At 38.6% G+C, this 22,026-nt stretch overlaps 1 protein-coding gene across 1 annotated transcript; it reads left to right on the plus strand.

The window, feature by feature from the left end:
- The first annotated feature begins 29 nt into the window (after positions 1 to 29).
- On the plus strand, positions 30 to 17,308 carry METAP2 (methionyl aminopeptidase 2). Its single transcript, XM_072865584.1, has 11 exons — positions 30 to 267; positions 1,114 to 1,215; positions 4,522 to 4,587; positions 4,928 to 5,030; positions 9,631 to 9,792; positions 11,530 to 11,711; positions 11,796 to 11,890; positions 11,978 to 12,074; positions 12,586 to 12,689; positions 15,154 to 15,269; positions 16,518 to 17,308. Exons 1-11 carry the CDS (start codon positions 87 to 89, stop codon positions 16,768 to 16,770), a joined length of 1,461 nt encoding a protein of 486 aa, XP_072721685.1. The 5' UTR covers positions 30 to 86; the 3' UTR covers positions 16,771 to 17,308.
- The last annotated feature ends 4,718 nt before the right edge of the window (positions 17,309 to 22,026 follow it).

Genomic DNA, 22,026 nt, shown 5'->3' on the forward strand with positions numbered 1-22,026 from the left:
GCGCTCACCATAGAGCGGAGGGCTGGCCCCGCCTCTCGCTCTCTCTCGCTCACACCGTGTGTGGGAGGCGGCGCGGCCGCGGCGACATGGCGGGCGTGGGGCAGGCGGGCAGCGCTGCCGCCGAGGCGGAGAAGCACCTCAACGGCGAGCTGCTGCCGGAGCCTGAGGACAAGGACGGCGCGGAGGGCGGCGCGGCGGGGCTCGGCGCGGAGGATGGTGCCAAGAAGAAGCGCAAGAAGAAGAAGAAGGGCAAAGCGGGCCCCGCGGGTAGGGGCCGGGCCGCGCCGGGACCCTCCGCTGACAGGCCGGCGGGGCGGCCTGAGGGGGCCGGGACCCGGCAGATCGGGCTTCATATGCGGCGGCGGGCGGCTGTGGGTGGCTAAAAGGGTCCTGCCGTGCGGGGCGCGGGTAGGGTCATGGGCGCCGCCGAGGCCGCTGTCCCGGCCCGTGGCGGCTATGTGGGCTGAGGGGGATCCCCTCGGCGAGGAGGGGGCTGGCGGGTGCCGGGAGGATGCTGCTGCTGTTCAGCACCAGGGAAGCTGGGGCGAAGGAAGTCCTTCCTGCTGCGGTGCGCGCAGGAGAAGCTACCCCTACCCTCATCCCCTCCTATGCCCTGAGGGGAGAAAGGCGTAAGGCTGCTGCTGTAAAAGTCATCCCGCATGATGGAGTCTCTGTACCCCTCCCAAGTTCTCTAAGAGAGCAGGAGCAAGTCTGGGCGTATAGTGTAAAGAAACTACGGTTTGGGTTTGTTTTAGCAGGCTAGCAGTTAGTGATGATCATGCTGTGCATTTATAATTATCTACTTTACGCCCATATTATCTCACAAGAGCAGGCTGCAGCTATGGCAAGAAGAATTAGTTACCCTGGCAGAAAAAAAGTAATCATAAGTGTCTGGATAACACTACCTTTATATGCAAGTTTCAGTAACAGTACCTGTCACTGTAGTGCCCTGCAATCTTACACATGGGGTCTGCTTTAAAAAAAAAAAGCACCATGTGCTCTGGTATCTGTAGGACGAGTACCACATAATATTTTTATAAAATTTTGGGGGCTATTGTTTACTAATGTGGAGCTATCCTTTTACTGTAAGTCATACTTTAATTTTACCAACAGGACAAGAAACAGATAAAGAAATGGAAGGTGCTCTTGATGATGTAGCAAAACAATTGGATAAGCAAGCACTGGAGGAGAAAGAAAAAGATGATGATGATGAAGGCAAGTGTAACTTATCTTTTCTCTTGACATTTCCAGTTTTGGCTTTGTCCTAGACTCTCATTTTAACAAACCTTTAGAGATGCCTTTTGGTTTGGTTTTTTTTTTTTTTGCTTGGGAGAGCTGAGGTCCAACTGTATATGCTTTCTACTTTTTTGGCAACAATTTAGCTGTCACACATGCATATATATAAAAAATAACAGGGATAACAGCTTTGTTAAAGCTTCTTGTTTTCAAGGATCTTATTACTGCAGGGAAACGTTTAGTTTAAGATAAGGTAAGCTGTAAATCATTCTCAGTTGTATTACCATGGTCGGTATAAATTTACGTTCCAAATTATGTCTCTTATTCTTGGCTTAGAACAAAAAATACAGAGAAAATTTTAAGGAAGCATTTTAATTAATACAAGGTCTTAGAGTCTTTACCAGTGACCTGAAACCTGTTCATCTGTAATCCTAATTTTTCATTAAAACTGAACTGGGGAGAGATTAATACACAAGCAAGGCATACACCTTGTGTCTTGCTTGTGCTAGACAGCTGATGTTCTAAGCAAGTGCCTTGGAAATGTCTGGTATTGAAATCCAGGCTGAATGCATCTTTTCTGTAGGAATATCAGATAAAAATGCTGTCTCTGCTTTGTTTTGATGAGTGGTTCTCAGTAGAAATGGACATTTAAGAAATTACAGTTCTCCAGTTAGTAATTTGGTTTCCTTCTTGTGAATTAGCATTTAAAGTTGGCTTGGCACCCTAAAATGGTTCTTATTACTCTGCTTAGAAATCTTCTTAGTTGACTATGGCTGGAATTCATCGTTCCAGAATTTAATTTAATAAATTAGATATAGAAGTTTAAAAAAATGAAGTAAGTGTGATGGGATATATAAAATTACAAGTAAATTTATCTTTGAACATCATTAATCTATATATAGCATCCAGTTTTATGCAATTACTTTCCGTAGAAATATATTCTGATGGATTATTTGTTTTATGCTATATTTCAGGTTATGGAGTTGCAAGATAATTAATGCAACATGTGCTTTGCCATTTTTGCAACTAAAATAAGAAGTATTGAGGAGGATAGTGAAAACTTTATACAATGAAATAAATTATTTGAAAATTATTAGAATAGTTATAGTTCCATCTCAGGAGAAATAACATTGTTAGTTGCAGATCAAGTGCTGTGTTCTTTTATGCTCTTCACAGTATTCGCAATTAGTATTACAGTATTAGAAAGTATATAAAAAATATGAAGTGGTGCTATCACTGAAATAATCTTCCTTTTTTCCACATATTAGACTTGGATGTGTTTTTAGAAAAACAATATTTTTTTTGCAGAAAAATAATAATTGCTGTAAGTTTTTGAAGAAAACTGTGTTCTTGCTTGTACTGGTTCTCACCACTTGCTATCTTAATTGTGTAGTTTCAGAGGTGTTGCTTAAGACATGGTGCTGCATTAGATTAAAACCAATAAAATAGCTACCCGCCCCCCCTTTTTTTTTCTTGATAAGCCCATAACTGAGAGGCCTCAGAGGTGAGACTGTATACCTTTTTGAAATCTGGGATAGATTAGAAAGTGCTTGTCAGATTTCCATTGCAGTGTTAAAACATGCTGATAGATAATGTTTTTGCCTGATATTAGGCTAAGTTATTAAACAGCTATACCAAAATGGCGTAAGGTTGGGCTTCAGTTTTGCAAAGATCTTAAATTGCTTTTCTGGTGAAATTTTTTTTCATTACCAGCTAAATAACCTGAAGACAAACAAAGTATTGGCCAGATGCAGTAGTTATGTTTCTGGCAGCACAGTTAGTCTGCACCAGTCTTCAAGGACGTGAAAGCATAGGCCTGGTTAGTTTGGCTTGCAGTTGGCAGATTCACGTGCAGTGAGGTATGAAAGACACAATAAGCAGATAGCAACAGCAACAACATTTAAGAAATGCGGTACTTTTTTTGCAGTTTAGGTCTAGTGTTTAAAAAAAAAAAATCCAAAAATCACTGGGTGAATGAACTGGAGTCACGTCTAATTCATTTCTTGATGAATGGTTTGAGCACAGCTCAAGGCCAAGAGAAATGCGGCAAAGTTACCACATTTTTAAAAAATTCATATGCGCTGTTAAGGATTTTCGGCTGCCTATGAAATATGGATTGATAGAGAATCCGGTAGACTGGACTATGATGTAGTTACACTAGTAGTACAAGTTATACCTGCAATTTTTTACAAAAATTTAAAATAAAATACTTAATGCCAAAATGAGCTGGGGAGGGACAGGGGTGACACATTACTGAAATTTGCCCCAGCTGCAGGATTATAGCAGTCACTACAGCATAAAAACGCAGATGACGCTGACTGTCATGAGAGGCTTGAAATCTAGTGACTGGAACAACTGGTCAGTGTTTTGGTTTGGTTTTTAAATAAATGAGCAAATACAAATTTCTGTATAAATGCATTTGAAATGGCAGTGCTTTGACTTGATTCTAAAAGTTCTTTCAATTTTACTTTTTGTTTTAGATAAAAATAAATGTTCTAAATGTGGATGACTAGTACTTACCCATTTTGAAATTAACTTGTAGTTAGGTCCAGCAGGTTTAGTTAGATGGTATCACATTAGATAAATACTTCATTGTGTATGAAGTAACTAAGCATTAGATGTAGCCAAACACCAAGTCCACAGGGTTGCTGTTAACTCCCAAATGTGACTGTAACATGGTGTAGCGATTCTTGGTGTTTACATGCTGTGCTCTGTGAAAACCTCCCACTGGTACATCCCACACGCAGTAGTTTTGCTCAGTGCTGGTTGTGACTTTCCCTGTTATCTCCAGATTAAACTCATCCTGACCTAAGTGCTGTCATCTTCTTTGGGTTTTTTATCTTTCCAGATGCATTAAGTTCCTTTAGCTGAAGCATCAGAAGGTGTGTTTGAAGCAGTAGTTCCTAGCTTTGTGTTAGCTGTTGTGTCTAATACAGTTCTGTCTCATGCCCTCCCCCAGTCCCAGGCATCTTTTTGGGTGAATTGAAAATAGAGGAATTTGGAGTAGGACTTTCTGAAAACTCTTTCCCTGAGCTTCTTTTTTTCTCTGTTTGGTGATATGTTTAAGTCATCAACTTTAGAAAGTATTTTCTTAGATCTGTGTTTGGTGTAGGGACTGAAAATGCTAATGGTTTGGTGGCAGCTTCTAGCTGTTGTCTTTTAATCCATTAAATTCTGCTGTGAAAGAAGTATTTCCAGATAGTCCAGATGGTTTTGTGTCTCATTCAAAATTCGGTGGTTATCTAAGGTTATTTTATGTTCACCTGAGCACTTTCTTTTCTGTAGACGGAGAGGGTGAAGGAGATGGAGCAACAGGGAAGAAGAAGAAGAAGAAGAAAAAGAAGAAAGGACGTAGGTATCAAGCACAAAAGTAAAGATAGACTGCATGAATATTTGGTATAAGCATGTGTAAGTGCTGTTCTTGGCAGTTGAAACAAATTTTGGGTGCTGGTTTGGGTTTGTAGACTAAGTCTGGCTGAGTTTTCTTCTTTCTGGTATCCCTGAATGCCACCTTGAGCATTGGCCAAATAAAGTCATATGAAGACATCATTATGTGATTGTCTTGGTAGAAGCCCAAATTCTAGTAAGGGGATCTTAAGTAACTTTTGCCGTTTAACTTTTATGGTTGAAATAAGATACTTAGTATTTCCAGTGTACCATATGTAAAACTTTCTTAAATTGTACTCAACAGCTAAGGTCCAGACAGATCCACCTTCTATTCCAATATGTGAGCTATTTCCCAGCAACATATTCCCGAAGGGAGAAGAATGTGAATACCCACCAACACAAGATGGGTGAGTGTTTTAAGCTTAAAAAATAAACGCTGTCATCTGGATGTGCTGAATTGCAAAACTGTTAACGTACAACTAAATGGACAAAGTGAGTGGTAATGTGCTTTCCCTCCCCACCCCCCCCCTTTTTTTTTTAACTGGATCATCTAAGAACTTAATGAATAGAAGTCTTCGGGCCAGAAATGTTCCTCCTTCCCTACCCTTTTAATTATGGTATAGCCTGTATGAGCTGAATTGCCATGAGGCAGGGGACCAACAGGATTTCAGTAGGCAGCCTGTAAGAAAAATAACTCAGTTCTAATTCAGACCATAACGTTTAAAACTTAGGGAGATGAGACACCGTTATACAGCAGTTTTGGGGGCATCTAGATGTCAGCTTCTTGTTATTTTTATTTGTTTATTTTTTGGTAGAGACATGTCAATCTCGGAGTATGAGACAGTTCAGTTTAAAAGTCTAAGTGGTATATTCTGCACTTATTTTCTTTTTGTTTGTATGAATATATAATCGTTATAACCTAAACTGTTTTTTATAATTCATAGTGAAGTGGGAATAATGCGCAATTTTACTAAACAAGCAACGGCTTCTAGTGGTTTACTAGAACAAAGATCTGCATCCTTACATTTTCATAGGGTCCTACTATTTCCTTATGCTTTGTTAGGAACTAGGATATACCAGCTTGACCAAGTTTCCTGATTTTTTTCCTACATGAAGTGTTGTGGAAGGTCATGTTTTACTGGGCGGGGGGGGACGGGACGGGGGACAGGGTGTGGCATTAACTTGAATTGCATGAAAAGCTGAATGAAAAGACCAAGTATTACTGAAAAATTCCCAGGCAATTTTGAATCAAAACTCTGAAAAAATAGTTTAAACCAAAGTGGGGGGGCCAAAGTAGATAAATATTTATATTTCTGAAAGCATTGTTTAGTTTTCAATGACTTTTTTTTTTTCCAGAATCAAATTACTTTGAAACATTTATTGGTTGTTTAAAGTCAATGCCTGTTTCTCATAGAGAGTAGGCAACATACTTAAGAGTCTAGTACATCCTATAAATTGTGTTCAGATATTCACAAATAATATGGTTTCATTTTTATGACATTAAAATTTGGTTTTGAGGAAGCCTGTTCTTCTTTTTAATGACTTCAATTTGATCACAAGGTGTGCTCATATTTATTTATAAATGGCTGCCTTGTTTGTATGCACAATATTAGCATGCTAATGAAGGACTTCCACAGGGTAGTCCTGATGGGCTGATCCAGGAGTGATTCTTTCATGCTTAAGAGTTAAATGTTTGTCTGTATATGCATATGCCACATTCAGAAAGACATGAGTTAAGCAATCCAGGAAATTAGATTATAAATATCTTAAGCATGTTCATGGTTTATTAACAAATGACACACTATTTTTACACCTCTGTTATGTATCCAGCTATTGAAGATTAAATGTTTTACTCTGAGTTCACTGCTATTCATTTGAAAGGGAAAAAAAACACAAACCAACAAAAACAAACCACCTTTTCTAACAGGATTTAAGTGGGGCATCTTTTCTGTACGAAGAATGTTCTGTTGTGGAAGAAGAATATACTTGTCTAAGGAACCTGAAATAGTTTCTTTATATAATTTCCTTGAGCAAATACATGCTTAGTGTTGTTCCTAACTTAAATATCTTAACTCTTATGATGCTACTTCAGCATTTCCTAACATAAGCAGCTACTTAAATTAGTAGCTGACATGAATGCTTGGATATTTCCTATTCTGAATAATAGTTTCATTTTATATATTGGTGAAGCATTTTTGTGCTGCTTCTCTTATTTGTGCTGAGGTCAGTAGGGTTTTGTGTTTGATTTTTTTAAAGAGTTGCACTTCTAATCTTAACTCTTGATGTCGCATGCTTTCTAAAGTTACCTCTCCTCAACCTAGAATTGTGTATTTTGTGCAGGAAGTTGAACTAGAAGTGGGTATCATTCAATTTTCAGGGGAAAAAATTGCAGAGAATCAGTTCTTACATAGGCAACAGACTAACAGCTTTGATATTTTTATATCTCGGGTGTTTAGTTCTGTTTGAAGGCTTGTGGTTTTTTGTTGAAGACACCTGGATTTGAAATGATGCAACAGAGAGGGTGGAAAAGCTATAAGCAATATTTCATGATACACTGATTTTGTTAAAGTGGGATTAAGGATTTCTTGTCCCTGCCTGCTTGTTTCTGCCCCAGTGCTGTTATCTGGGTTAAAATAATCTGGGGGAGTTATTTTCTGGAATTCTTATCTTTGATCACTGAAATCTAGGTTACAGCACAATCCTATAAAGATTTGTACTAGTGAAAACTGGGGCTGTGAACTGGAGTGAAAAGACGGGAACAAATGGCTTGGAGGTGAACTTCTTAAGCTGATTTATGTGGTAGCCAGCACTTTAGGAAACTGTTCTCAGAAAAGCTTGCTAGCTCATGTACCTGTTGGAGGACTTGATGTTTGGTGCCAGACCTTTATCTGATCAACTGATTTTTCACATGTCCTGAAGTGCTTAGGCTCAAGCAGGATTTCTTGTCGCCTCCTTTCCTGAGCTCCCAGATGGCAATGGTGCAGCTTTGGCAGCAAAATGCTTTGGGTCTGATACAGTATTTTTAAATGTAGAGGCTATTTTGTCCCCCAGTTGTCTTGCATGGAGTGACTATATGCTGAAATACAGCAGGATAGAGTGAGGACGGCTTCCTGCCAGTTTGCTGGGGTTTGCGCTTAAGTTTGTGACTGATGGCAGAGCAGCTGCCCAGAGTCTGTCAGCCACTCTTGCTACCAGAGGGTGTTCCCTGCTGGAATCCAGAGCAGTCTGAAAGGATCCTCGAGTCCCTCTCCCCACTTTTTTCTGCAGTATACCTTTTCCATCTTCTTGTGCCATGACTACTGTGGTGGCAGTAGTCCAATTTCCAAGTGCAGTAAGGAGACTTGGGTGTTGCAGCCTGCTGCTTTTTTTTTTTTTTTGGTGGAATTTACCAGTGTTAAGGCAAATTCTAAGAGTAGTACATGTGATGCTTGCTATTGGAGCAAGAAAACTGCTCAGAAAAGTAAGCATGGGATTTCTCCTTCACACTTTTGTTACTTTATCTGAAAAGGAGCAGGAAGTTCAAGGGAAACAAGCAAAAGGGTCTCAAAATACTTGGATCCTCTGGTCATTGTGAGAAAAATTTTATGGAATAGCCTGTCATCCTTCTTAATCTTTTCAACTCGGCTTTAGGATTGCAGGCCTCTTAACACTATGTAAATACTCAGTTCAAAACACAGCAAAATTGCAGGGCATGGTCTCTTGGCTCACTCATACCTGTTTTTTGGCTGTGAAGGAAATTCTTGGAGTGGGGCCAAGTTCAATGTCTATGAAACAGGTAAGTAGCTACACTTTTGGATTTCAAAAAGTAATCCTTTAACTCTGCATATTCAGTTGTTTGCTTAGAATCAGCTCACGTACATAAAGGTAAAAGTTAATTTCTAAATTCGGAAACTTTGGTGTAGTTCAGCATCTTTGCTCCATCTTGTCTATCCTCCCTTTTCTTTTAGGACCCACCGACCAGGATGTGCAGCTATGTATTGTTTTTAGTAGTATTTGTCTTGCATAGCATGTACGGAGTTCTTTGAGCATCATTACAGGGCTCCAGCTTCACCATTTGAAGGGTATCTCTACTTTGTAGTCAGAAGAGTAGTCTTTTAGTTAAGTTCTGACAGGTGCTGGAGTGCTTAAATTACTTTTTTGTTTGTTTGCTTTCTTGGAACCTTAGTTGTGTGGCTTCATGCATTAAAAAATATATTCAAAACTAATCTTATATTTAGTCTTGTATTGAAAATGATTCTTGTATTTGTTCTATGAACCTACTGAAGAGCCAAAATGAGTGGTATCCTCCTGGAACAAATGTTAATTCACCATCCACAAAATCTAGAAAGTAACTTTCTGGCATGTGTCATAGTTACTGTGCACTGTGTTAGGTGTTGTTACCTAAATACTCTGAGGATGAGTGAAAGTAATACTGGAACTGCAAGCTCTTAAATTTTGAATGAGCTTATTGTCTCTGTGTCAGTAACAGTTTCTGGGCCAAGTAGCTACACTACAGTGTAGCTGAGATTCTTCTCCATACAGGAAGAGCACTGTCTGAATGAGTAAGAGTGTGCAAAAAGTAAACTTTTTGCATGAGCAGAGCATGTTGCCCTGCTAAACTCAAGGTAGAATTGAGGCATTGATATGAATTTTATATGCCTGTTCTGTCTCTTTGAAAAGTATTATGCATCCTGCAAGCACACTGCTTCTCTGGGCTTTTGGGAGGGTTGGGAGGTAAGGCTTTTGAAAATGTAAAGGGAATAGTATGGTTCGTGGTCTGAGTTAAATTTCTGTGTATACATAATTTTTTTGCTGCAGTGTAACTACCTTTCACAGGTGCCAGTCTGTGGTGCTGGTAGATTTTTATAGGCTTCCTTTATTCTGAAAATTTTATAAATCAGGATCTTTACTGTTGCACAGGGGAATATAGGCCTGACTGGTTATTATACGCTTTGCAGGCTTTAGACAAGTTGTAATGACTACTGTGATTATAGTAACTTTTCATGACACCCTTTATTTATTTTGAAGGCGAACTGCTGCTTGGAGAACAACTAGTGAAGAAAAGAAAGCACTAGACCAAGCCAGTGAGGAAACCTGGAATGATTTTCGGGAGGCTGCAGAGGCACACAGACAAGTGAGAAAATACGTTATGAGCTGGATAAAACCTGGAATGACAATGATAGAAATCTGGTGAGGACACAGATCTTCTCAAAGACCTCTGCTGTAGACTTTTTTTGTTTCTCCAGCGGGGGAGGGATTTAGTCTCAATTTGGTGTGCTTAATTGACTGTGTCACGAGTGTTGGGAGAGATTTCTGTTTGAAGTATGCAACCAATATCCCCAATTATTTCCTTTAAGTTTGCCCTTATAACATATTCTTAGCTTATGCAGCTTTACAGGGCCTGGGATCATACTGAATTTCAAACTAAGCTTTCAGTTATGTTCACTTATTTTGAGCACGTGCTTGATTTTAATGTTCTGTGCCCTGGCTACTCTTGCACATAAGTTCTGCAAGCGGTGCTGAGAGAAGCAGCAGTAGCAGTAGTAAACATCCTGGCTTTTGCCAGAATTGTCAGTGAAATGCTGTGTGGATGAGCAACGCAGGTGCTGTCTGAGGCTGGGAGTTGGTGAAGAGGCATAAAAACAGCATGGCTGCGTACTCAGTTCAGGGCAGGAAGATTTTGTCTGTGTTTAGTCTTCACGGACTGATGTTTCTGGAGAAACACAGTGTTACTTTGTGTTGTTCTCAGTTGATAATCCATTTGCTCAGTTATTTAAGATAAACATGAGTTTGATTAAGGTAAAGTTTAAAGAAATAATTAGCCTGGACTGATTCTCTTGACTCTTCCAACTATTCCTTTCTGTCCTTCAGCTTATCTAGGGTGAATATCTACTGTCCAAGTACTACACTGATCCAGGACAGTTTAGCTTCCAAAATAAAGTGCTTTCAGCCTGCTATGACTGAGGACTGTGCTGACAAGAGTAGGATAGTAAGAAAGCTAATCAGAGTTGATTCTCAAGGTAACTGTGAGAGGATAACGGAAAGAAATAATATACCATCAGGGAAAGTAGAAGAAAGACAGCTGCCTTAATAATCACTAGTCTGGCTGAAACAAACGTGTCATATTGAATTATACAGTTTGACTGTTACAGTTAAAAGCAATAATTTTCTCAAAACATGACTTTTCCTAAAGTACCTCAGGCTATGGGGACTTGCCTGTTAAAATAAGCTCTCTTCTTTTTCCAGATTGCTCTGAGTGAATAGCTTGCTTAAATAAAATCAGAGTATGGTGCACTGATGTGAGCTGCAGTTTACATCATTCACTGCCACTATAGGAGTATGCACTGGTGGACATCTGTAGCTTTCCAGTGGCTAACAGCTTGAGAGTAGACAAAAACCAAGAACAAGTGCTAGTCTCATAAGGTTTAATTTTATCACAGTTATTGTTTAAATTTAAAAAAAATATTATTTTCCTTCTTTAATTAGATTTTTTTTTTAATAAATGAGGACTATACTATTGCCTTTTTTTTTTTTTTTAAATCCCAGTAATTGAAAAAATGCATTTAATTTGCCTAACCTTTACTTGTATAACCTCTGCTGCTCAGGAAGAATGGGTTAAATGTCGCTTGTAAAGGATGGATATTTTAAATTTAGAGTAAAAACACTAGCGAAGTACTCAATGTTGCCCAAGAAAGGGTAGAAGGAACAACATGAAGAACTGAAGATCGTTATGTTATACTTATGTTTTCCAGTCTAGAGTCTCCTTCTAGTTAGCATACAAGTAGTTTAAGATTTCAAATTAAAACATTTGCTTGAATATTTTTCTGAGGTTTTGTCCTTGCATTGATTTTATTTGAAGTCATCATAAGAACTATTAATGACAACTGTTATGTTCTTTTTTTCCTCTCCCTCCCCTCTGCCTTTTAGTGAAAAACTAGAAGACTGCTCACGTAAGCTGATAAAGGAAAATGGTTTAAATGCAGGTCTTGCATTTCCTACTGGGTGCTCTCTGAATAATTGTGCTGCCCACTACACTCCCAATGCCGGAGATCCAACAGTCCTTCAGTACGATGATATTTGCAAAATAGATTTTGGGACACATATTAGTGGTTAGTTTTCATTTATGAATTAAAATTTTGAGAACGTTCTTCAGTGCAAAGACTATGAAGCTAATTATCTTCTGCTGATTTCAGGTCGTATTATTGACTGTGCTTTTACAGTCACATTCAATCCAAAATATGACAGACTATTACAAGCTGTAAAGGATGCCACAAATACTGGAATAAAGGTATGATCGTTATGTAAGTCATTTACCAAGTTTTTTTACAGCGAACTTTGCAATTATTTTCCATTTACATTTGCACTTTATTTTCAGTGTGCTGGAATAGACGTACGTCTCTGTGATGTGGGGGAGGCCATACAAGAAGTTATGGAGTCTTACGAGGTTGAAATTGATGGCAAAACATACCAAGGCAAGTTATTTTCTTTATATAAGGATAGTTGCTCTTAGAGTATATGTGTTTGTACAAATATTGATTTATTTGTATCATATTGAAAAGACCTCTGTACTAGAAGTATGGTCTGAGTGACTTGCATAAATACGTGTTTCTGGCTGGCTTGCCATTCCTCTGGGGGAATATTCTTGGCTTATCCTTCCAAGTATTGTATCCTTAACAGATAACATGGAGGCTAAACAACGGTTTCAAAATGTACAAATTATTTGGTACCTGCTGTTTGGCTTTATTAATAAACTTTTGTTACTGTTGGAGTTGCTAGTCTTTAATAATGAAGTTTTGATGTCGCATACAAAACTAACTTGTCTTAGCTGGAATTTGTACAAGATGCGTGGATAGTTTTGTGTTTAGTTCCTCTGCACTATGATGAGTCGCTGTTGTACTTTCAGTATGGGCTAACAAACCAAATTGCTTTAAAGGGTTTAACGTGTTAGGAAATTGCCTGTAATATTAATGTTTTCTTCAAAAGTGAAACCAATTCGCAATTTGAATGGACACTCGATTGGGCCATATAGGATACATGCTGGAAAAACGGTGCCCATTGTGAAAGGAGGAGAAGCCACAAGAATGGAGGTAAATGTTATCTTAAATCTTTCTGTTAAGTTTCCTCAACTGTCACTGCAAGAATAATATTTCCTGTGCAGTCCTAATGTGTGGTGTTTGTGATCCTGGTGGATAATAGCAGCGGAGGAAAAACTTTGCTGTATTTTATAGTGTTCCTGTAAAGGAGTGATCACTCTTGTTTCATCTCAGTGGCTTCTCCACTTATCCCTGGAGTGTTCTGGTATCTAACACTTTCTGAAATTGAAGCCTTGGAACCCTACTATTTAAAAAAAACAAAAAAAAAAACCCAAAAAAACCCTTGAAATCTGAATGGCCTTAGCAGAGCTTACGGAAATGCTTGCATATTTATTTCTCAATGTGTATCTGTTACTTAAATGCAGTGTTGGAATGTGGCACTTAGGAATGTTGCACTGAGGAGCAGGGAAAAGGACAGAAATTCAGATTTTGGGGTGAACTTGAGGTACGAGAGTTTTCCTGAAAGGTGTTTGGACTTGCCAGTCATTCACAATTTCCTTGTTTGCTCACTCTGTAATTAAAAAGACAAAATAACGATCTTCTCTTGCTCAGGTAATTCTTGAGAAATATTTCTGTAATGTTGTAGCTTTGGATGACTTTTTGCAAGTAAAGTTAGATATGATATCTTTCTTGAAAAGCTTCCAGTGCAGTTTTTCTTTGCAGATACAAAATAATTAAGTATATTTCTAGTTAATGTGAGAGGCTAGATGAAAGATGTCGTTTGAATAGCGTTTTGGAGCAGGGAAGATAAATTGCTGTAAATGATGTGGCAAGCTATACCAATGGGAAAGGCAGTATTAAAATACATAACCTGAGATTTAGCCACCATTTTGATGTAAGCTTGTGTTCTAACAAGTTAAGAAGGCTTATTTTAAAGATTGGTAATGAGATAAGAATCTTTTGATTTCATCCTAAGCCTGATCACTGATCAGGAGTGATCACTAGTAAGCCTATCAGAGTAGATAAGACTTGTAAGCGCTGAGTAGGGACAGGTGTGGTGTGGACAGGATTGTTTTTTGAGGTAGGCTCACTCTAGTCACCTAAAACTTGTCATAATTGTTGATTCCCTTGTTAATGATGAGAGCAAAAAGACAAAGTTTTAACTATCATCTTATCTATAGGAGTGTGCAAAGGGATTAAAGAGTATTGGAAAAGGAAGGTAGAAAAAGCTTGTGTGCCCTCCTTGTTTTAGCTTAGTGAATGGTTAGGTCTTGTATATCATCAATCATCAGTATATTACTAGTATAAAACTTAAGTGTTCTTTAAGCAAATCTTACTTAAAGATTACAGAGCTTTGAGATTGTTTTAATTGAATATCCAGACACTGGGGAGAAGTCATTTTTTATTTTCTTTAGCTTCTGTAGGTTATTTAGGACACAGTCCTACATCGTTAAAGACAGCGAGTTTTGCCAATGAAGAATGTGGAGCATAGCCAAGCTCTTACTGTACTGTGCTAATTATAGTATCAAACTGCAATCCAATTAGTTTTTTGTGACGGAGAGAAATACAGCCTCTGACAATCCTTATTCTGAAAAAGTGGGTGTAAAGTGAATTTTTTTTGTGGCATTGTGTGGGGTTTTTTGTGGTTTTGTGTTTGTTTTTTTTTTTTTTAATTTAAATGAAATCAGTTGAATATTCAGGGCCATCTTTAAGAGTTTGTCTTGAATTTGAAGCCTGTCACTGTTTTTCATACAGCTTCTTATTTTTGGGCTGTGACTTTCAAAGTAGCTTAATAAACTGAAAAACTCCAGCTCCTGCTGTCTGTTAATCGTTGGTGCCCTATCTTAAGTCCCTTTCACAGTCCTACCATTAAGGATATGTGAATGCACTTGGCAGAAATGAGTTTATATAATGGCATTTCAGTACATTCTTGGCTAGAATTTTGATAATGCCCTTGCAGATATATATCACCTTCATTTCTTGAAGAAATTCATCTTGTGGAGTGGAAATGAGCAGGTTAAGGGTTTATACTAGCAGCTGTTACCAGAAAATTCTTGCAGAAATTGGGCAGAAAGTTCTTCAGTGCAGTAAGTCTCTGTAATCAACATCTATTTGCTATGTCTAAGCTATACATTTCCTAGGACTTCTATCTGAATAGCAAAGGAGAATTACTTCCAGTTAGCAAATGTTTTGCAGCAGAATGTAGTTTCTTAGCTATGTTAGATGTATGCTTTGACAGTGTTTTAACTTTGAGTAATTGTGACTAGAAATGTGCTGATATTTATGGCTTGAAACAAATAAAATGGTACTAACATAAATAGCTGATGATTTGGAGATGTCTGTAACTTTACTGTGTGAAATCTCCGTATTGAATTTTTCTCTGCATTGATTTGGTGATTGAATCTGTTCACATTTAATTACTTGTATTCAGAAGTTGTTATACTGAGATCATTGTATCGGACTGGCCCAATGTCACTTACTTCATATTGCAACATGTTCCCTTTTTTTCTGTCCTTAGGAAGGTGAAGTATATGCTATAGAAACCTTTGGTAGCACAGGAAAAGGTGTTGTTCATGATGATATGGAGTGTTCTCACTATATGAAGAACTTCGATGTTGGGCACGTGCCAATAAGGTTGGATTTTGTTGTTTTTTGTTGGTATATTGTGCTAGAGCTACCACCCTCTTAGGGTTCAAATTTGAGATGGGTTCTTCACTAATTAATAGGACTGTCAGAGGACTCAAAGGGTGGTGTTAGCAATGTTCTTGTTATGAAATATGCTTGGATTGTAAATCTGGAACAATATGGAATTATTCCAAAGAATCTGGAAACAGAGAAAATACATTATTACATCTTCAGAAATCTAGGTTGTTTTTAACAGTCTTCCTGTCATTAGTAATTTTTGTATAATTAATAATGTATAGCTTATGTTTGTATATTACTCTCTATATTAAATGTATAGGGTTTTTTTTAATCAACATCTGTATTATGGTTGTGTGGCACAATCTTCGTCTTAGTACTGTTCCCAGAATATATCAAGCTATTCATGTCATCTGTTTTGTTTGTATGCATATTTTGTGGGTTTTAAGTTCTTGTTTCAGCATATTGCTATAAAATGAAATAGATTATTAATTTTCAGTTTTCACTGGGATTGCATTTTGGCATTTCTGGGGGTGCAGCATATTTCCTGAAGTGAAGGCTATTATCGTTAGAAACATAGCAGGCAGACATGCTTTTCCAGATAGCTCTGTTTTGTCTCCATAGAACAATCTAGTAATACGAAAAAGGCGAGGGGGTGGAGAATTAGCCTAAGGGTTGGAAAGGAATTGCTTATGCTTGGAAATAAGTTTATTTCTTAGCAGATCTATAAACCTCTAATTCTTAGGCTTATATATTGTAAGAAGGATGAACAAAAAGCTTACCAAGTATTTGACTTCAGAAGTAAAACTTCAGAGTTTTAAGCCAACAAGCTTATGCCTAAATCAGTTCAGATTATTAACCACTTTGGATCAGGAAGAATTCTGTTTTTCTTTATTAAATGAATCATCCTTTTATTATTTAAAAGAATTATTCTTGTCACTGCGTTTAGTTTTGCTTGTGTAGTTAGATGCAGATATGTTCACAATCTAACTTCCCCTATTTGAAATGGATGGCCAGGGTGTTTGGCAGCATTCAGATTTGTTTGGAAGGATCTCTTTTTGCAGGAGGAAAACGCACTTTCTTTTGTGAACAGAACACCTGATTGATGTAGAAAGACATCCCGAGATGTCTTAAAATACCTTGAAATCTAACCTTTTTCTTAATTGGTGCGTTTTATTTCTGTAGTGAATGCTTGCTGGTGATACCTCTTTCTTCTCAAATATGTTGTTCTTTTTTCTGCAGGCTTCCAAGAGCAAAACACTTGCTAAATGTTATCAATGAAAACTTTGGTACTCTTGCCTTCTGCCGCAGATGGCTAGATCGCCTGGGAGAGAGTAAATACCTAATGGCGTTGAAGAACCTGTGCGACTTGGGTATAGTGGATCCATATCCTCCCTTATGCGACATTAAAGGCTCATACACAGCACAGTTTGAGCATACTATACTGTTGCGCCCAACGTGCAAGGAGGTTGTCAGCAGAGGAGATGACTACTAAACTCAAAGCCACCTCAGCACCTTTACACTCTAGGCTTTGTTGGAACATACTATACCAGAATTAATTTGCAACATATTGTCTGTTTTAACAGTGGACTGATGTAATACTTTCCATATTTGGAAAGGAAGGAATTTAATCAAAGGCAAGTCTTCTAATGTAACTAACCAAGGAAAAAGCTTTCAGGCCTTTAGAAATATTTCAAAAGTTACTTATTTTTTCTGTTCAGGGAAATACGTGCTATAAAGCTCAGTTTTTAGTTTGGAATGAGTTATACATTTTGTTTTGAACATTTATGATAAAAGATGCTTTTCAAATATTTATATTACCATATTCCTACTTGAATGCTTTGAATGACTACACCTGATTTCTGCGCCCAAGTCCTCTATGATATTGCCTTTTAAACTTCCTGGAATCCATTTTGTAAAAAATAAAGACAAATTTTCAGATCTAAAAATATATATACTTTTTAGAAGTCTGGTGATGATTCTGGCCAGGAGTCTGCTGGGAAACTGCTCTATTAAATATTTTACAAACTTGATTTGCCATTTCTTGTCTTGAAACTGGACCTGTCTTACCCTTAATGTGAAACTTTGCTTCTTAGTGCTTATTTAAATAGTCTTGTCAGTGCTGGAATACAGGGCAAGAAGTCACCAACTCTTTGCAGGACAGAATGTGACTTCAGTAGAGATGCGTGGTGTGATTTGGCTTTGAGTGCCAGTCTTCAGCTTAGACTTTAGCTGTATTTGGAACATGTCAGATGCATTTCATGGTCTGTGTTGCTGTTATCAGCAATATGCAACTTTGGGCTGAAGTCAACTGTGAATATTGGTATATATCCCCACATATCCTTTGCCATTGGCGTGCCCTTTTGCATGGAGTAGAATTTTCCTTCATGTGATTCTCAGTCTCCTTTAAGTATACATTAGATTGGACAAGTTGTGGGGACAATGAAAATGTTAATTTATTTTGGAGTGTTGAAAGTTCTTCCATACAGGCAAACTAGTCTGGAGTATTTGATGTTTTCTTGACATAAGAGATCATTATCTGTCTTCCCACTGCAGCAAATCTGACTGGTGAATATCATTTGCAAAGGTAAATTAAATCCCATGGCTCTTCAGGTCTAGATGCCTTATGTCTTCCAGTGCTGTATATTTACCTCATGACTCACATATTAAAATGTTACGTAGTTACTGGTAACAAAAACAACAGCTTCTTTAATAGGTCAATAACAGTGCCTTAAACTGCTTAGAAAACAGAGACACTTCACCTGTTCCTTTACAGTGACAGCATGTGTTTGTTACAGAGCAGTTCATATTAATTTAGAAATACTAGTTCTTTCCCCCTCTGTCTTTGGGTAAAAGCTGCAGTTTGTCCTTTAAAACTCCGATATGTGAGCTGCAATTTAGAGGGGAGCAGTGTCATGTACTGCCTACAGTTTAAAAACAATAGACATCGGTGGGTTTTTTTCCTGGTTATAAGTATTATTTAAACTTAGCTCTGCTTGTAGAAATGGATTTAATAGGATACTGAAATGTGTATTTCTGTTGTTGCTGTTTGGGAGTCTTGGCATCCCAGCAATGAATTTTAAGTAATTTATGCAGCTGTGTGGGCATGTGTGTCTCAGCTTCCAAACAAAGAGTAGCTAGTGTAGGGGCTTGTGCATTGCAAAGTGAAAACTGGCACTTGAAAGGATCTGTGATGAACAGGGTAGAATTAATGGTTTCCAGCTCACTTACCCTATTTTGGTAAGAAGCCTGGTTACTACAAATTCTGCTAGAAACAAGTAAGACAAATGTGCTTTGGTTCTCAGCCTCTTATCCACTAATGCCAGACTTTTCTCTCTAGAAAGGTAGTCTGTTAGTAGCTCAGTGGCACTTGATACTGTTCCTACAGCTTCAGGCTTTATCTTCACTGATGGTTACTTCAAGAACACTTAGTGTTACAGATCAATTATTTGTTTTCATCCCTTTGTCTTTTCTTTGACCTGAGCATAATAGGAAGATCCAAACTAGCAGAGCTACTTTGGACTATGGACTAAGGCCTGTTCTTTTAACTTTTTAACTTACTGGTTGTTTGCTAATTCACATATGGAAGCTGATAATAATGCATAACAAATTGTAGAGGAAATGCCTCAGAAAAATACTTGCAGAACATGGTGATTATTTGTTGCCATTAAACTTAATTGGGTTTGTCTGGATACTGCTTCCTGTGCTGCTGACCATCCTACATTTACACCTGTTGGTGCAGAAGGCAAGCCCTATTTCCACCTCCTCCTTGCACCTTGCATTTAAAAAAAATAAATTCCTCTACTGCTTTCCTGCTCTTTAGGCTGCCTTTTCCTATTGCTGTAAGTGTAGTTATACAGTCCTGGCCATGCTGTCTGATAACTGGACTGTACTGTCTTGTCACTTGACAAAATCAAAAGTTGATCAAAGACTCTTGAGCCAGATGTTGAAGTCTGTCTTCCTCAAATACCCAGAAGATGGGGATCATCTTGTTTCTCAAGTACATGCAGCACCAGAAATGGTAATAGTTTTTGTAGAGAGTACGTTTATTAGAGGTGCCAGAGAGTTCAGAACCTGCTTTGCAGGGTTTTTCCTTCGTGCAGACTGTGTGAGACACATGCATCATTAGAGAATGCACAGCTTGACCTCGTATGATCTGTCCTTTTGGTGAAGGTAGGGCCTAAAGCTTTCCTAACCAGGAGACTAATTTTAGACTTAAAACAACATGCTTCTCCTCTTAGATGTGGTGGTTCCCCCCCCTCCCCCTGCTTTTTGATCACCTGCTTGAATAAGTCTTCAACCTAATTAAGTCTTCTGTTAATTTCATGGAGCCTTGTACTAGTTTTCTAACTGTAAAATAGCAAAGTTATTTTGTCTTGTGTTTAATTGCATTAGCAGCACCCTAATGCAGTGCATGTGCCCGCTGGGGGCAGCAGGCACTGTCAGTTTGCAGGAGTCTTTCTTTCCCAGGTGGTTGAAATGCTTAAAGCCTGCCCCCTCTACCTGTACGAAAGCAGCAGGATGAGGCAGAAACTTTGGACTGCAGCTTGCGAAAGCAAAGTGAACTTGACTTTGTCCCAGCCCAAAAAGCTCTATTGCATTAGAGTTTGGGTGAAAGCCTCTAGCAGTTGCCAAGAAAGCAACTGCCTGCAGCAAACAGTGAGCGCTGGAGCTGCCCTGGCGCTTTCCCTTGGGCACTGCCCCTTGGCTGGAGCTGGGCATGGGACTGCACCGCGTGGGAGGCCGTGTCAAATGCCTTTTGTAGCGTGGGATGGGGAAAACGGGGCTGGCAGATACAAACGCAGCCAACCATAAAGTGGAAGTCTTGCATGGAGGGATGGGTTTGGTCGTCTTTGTTTCTCAAAGCTTCTGCAGCATGGGTACTTTGTAGAAAACAAAAAAATTTTCTTAAAGCTAGAGGGGCTTTCCTTCTAAAGGATAGATTTTACTGCTTTTACTTGAATCAGAGGTAGTAGTATTCAAAGTCACAGGTCTCCTGTTTAAAAATGTCAGCTTGTGTGTTGATGGTAGATTTCCTTGGAGTTTTGCACTTGACATTTTGGCTTAAAAATACCACCTTACCAGAAAGATCAGGGGTTTCCCTTTTTAGTAGCAGATTTTATTGAAAATGGAAATAAACTTGGTGCTAAGTAGCAACTGTAAGGTATATCCCTAGGGACATGCTCTTCTACTTCAGACTCCAGCTTGTGAAATAACAAAGCAGTTCTAGCACTAGCTTTGTGGAAGCTGCTGTGTAGCAACCTGCCTTGCAAGGGAGCAGGCATTTTAAGTATAACTAACTTTTTTAAGAGGAGGCTGAAGACAGGCTGAGAGAGTTGGGGTTGTTCAGCCTGGGGAAGAGAAGGCTCCAGGGGTGCCTTATAGCAGCCTTCCAGTACCTGAAGGGGGCCTACAAGAAAGCTGGAGAGGGACTTTCTACAAGGGCATGGAGGGATAGGACAAGGGGTAATGGCTTTAAACTGAAAGAGGGTAGATTTAGATTAGATGTGAGGAAGAAATTCTTCACTATGGGGGTGGTGAGGCACTGGAACAGGTTGCCCAGAGAAGCTGTGGATGCCCCTTCCCTGGAAGTGTTCAAGGCCAGGTTGGATGGGGCTTTGAGCAACCTGATCTAGTAGAAGGTGTCCCTGCCCATGGTCGGGGGGGGTTGGCACTAGATGATCTTTAAGGTCCCTTCCAACCCAAACCATTCTGTGATTCTATGAAATAGAATCTCCCTCCACCTAGGGAGGGAGATAAAGTTGCTGTTACAGTGAGAAAATGGCTGTTGCGTCTTCCAACTTCATTGTGTTATGTTACCTTCAGCAAATCAAAATAGTATTACATAAAAGTACAAAACCAGTAAGATGGTATCATGGAAACTTAATGATGTGATGTGTAAACATGACTGGAATTTGTTCATTTGATTTTTACAGGTGGTGTTTGAAGGTAGAGGAACTTTGCCAAATCCTACTTATTTCAAATATTTTTCTTACAGGAAGGAAGAAGAGAGGTAGGCTTTTTATAGTTAATCATTTGCAAGCATCTTGCACTTCCAACTTGTTGGTACTCGGCATTCTGTGGAACATCAATCAGCTGCCCATAAACAAAGGTGGGCAGTATATTTTCTTAAGTCCATTCACAAGATAACGTTTCTGCCAAATGGTTTTTTATGAAGGTGTGTTTAGAGATAAAGACCATGTAACTTGAGAACAGCATAGCATGCTTTGAAACGATGTTATTTTTATATGAATTTTTTCAATGGTATGTTTTTTTTTCTACATGGATTCAGGAGGCAGTTCTGTTTTTACAAATTGAAATGTACATTTAAATTGAAATTTACGGTTAAAGTAAATGAGAAAATTAGACAACTGCTGTGACTCTTTCGGGATTTTTGATTTGTGTTTTTGTTGTGGCAGCCACCCAATTCGTGTAACTAAGGTTGAAAGTCATAGATTTTTGGCTTTGCTTTTACACTGATGCTGACTTCTCTCTTGTTTTGCAAAGCTACAGTGCTTTTAAAAAAAAAAAAAGCTATGTATGTAGACTAGTCAGCAGTTAAGATGAAGAGTAAGGCTTTTGCCTAGTTGTCTTTGAGCTTTAGATGCCTGCTTCCACAGCTTTTGAAGTTAACATTTTTTTCTCAATAAGGCCAAATCTCTGAATCCCTTAAATTGGAGAGAGCTCTATAGAAGCCTTATTTACCACTAAAGTGAAGGCACATAATCCCACTGCATGCTGTCTGGATGCA

The sequence above is a fragment of the Ciconia boyciana genome, chromosome 1, assembly GCF_034638445.1.
Source record: "Ciconia boyciana chromosome 1, ASM3463844v1, whole genome shotgun sequence".
Taxonomy (NCBI): Eukaryota; Metazoa; Chordata; class Aves; order Ciconiiformes; family Ciconiidae; genus Ciconia; species Ciconia boyciana.

Coding starts and splice junctions, on each gene's coding strand:
- METAP2 (XM_072865584.1), top strand. CDS start 87: ATGGCGGGCGTGGGGCAGGCGGGCAGCGCTGCCGCCGAGGCGGAGAAG. Junction 5,031..9,630: donor TACCCACCAACACAAGATGG/GTGAGTGTTTTA, acceptor TTTATTTTGAAG/GCGAACTGCTGCTTGGAGAA. Junction 12,075..12,585: donor TGATGGCAAAACATACCAAG/GCAAGTTATTTT, acceptor TTTCTTCAAAAG/TGAAACCAATTCGCAATTTG.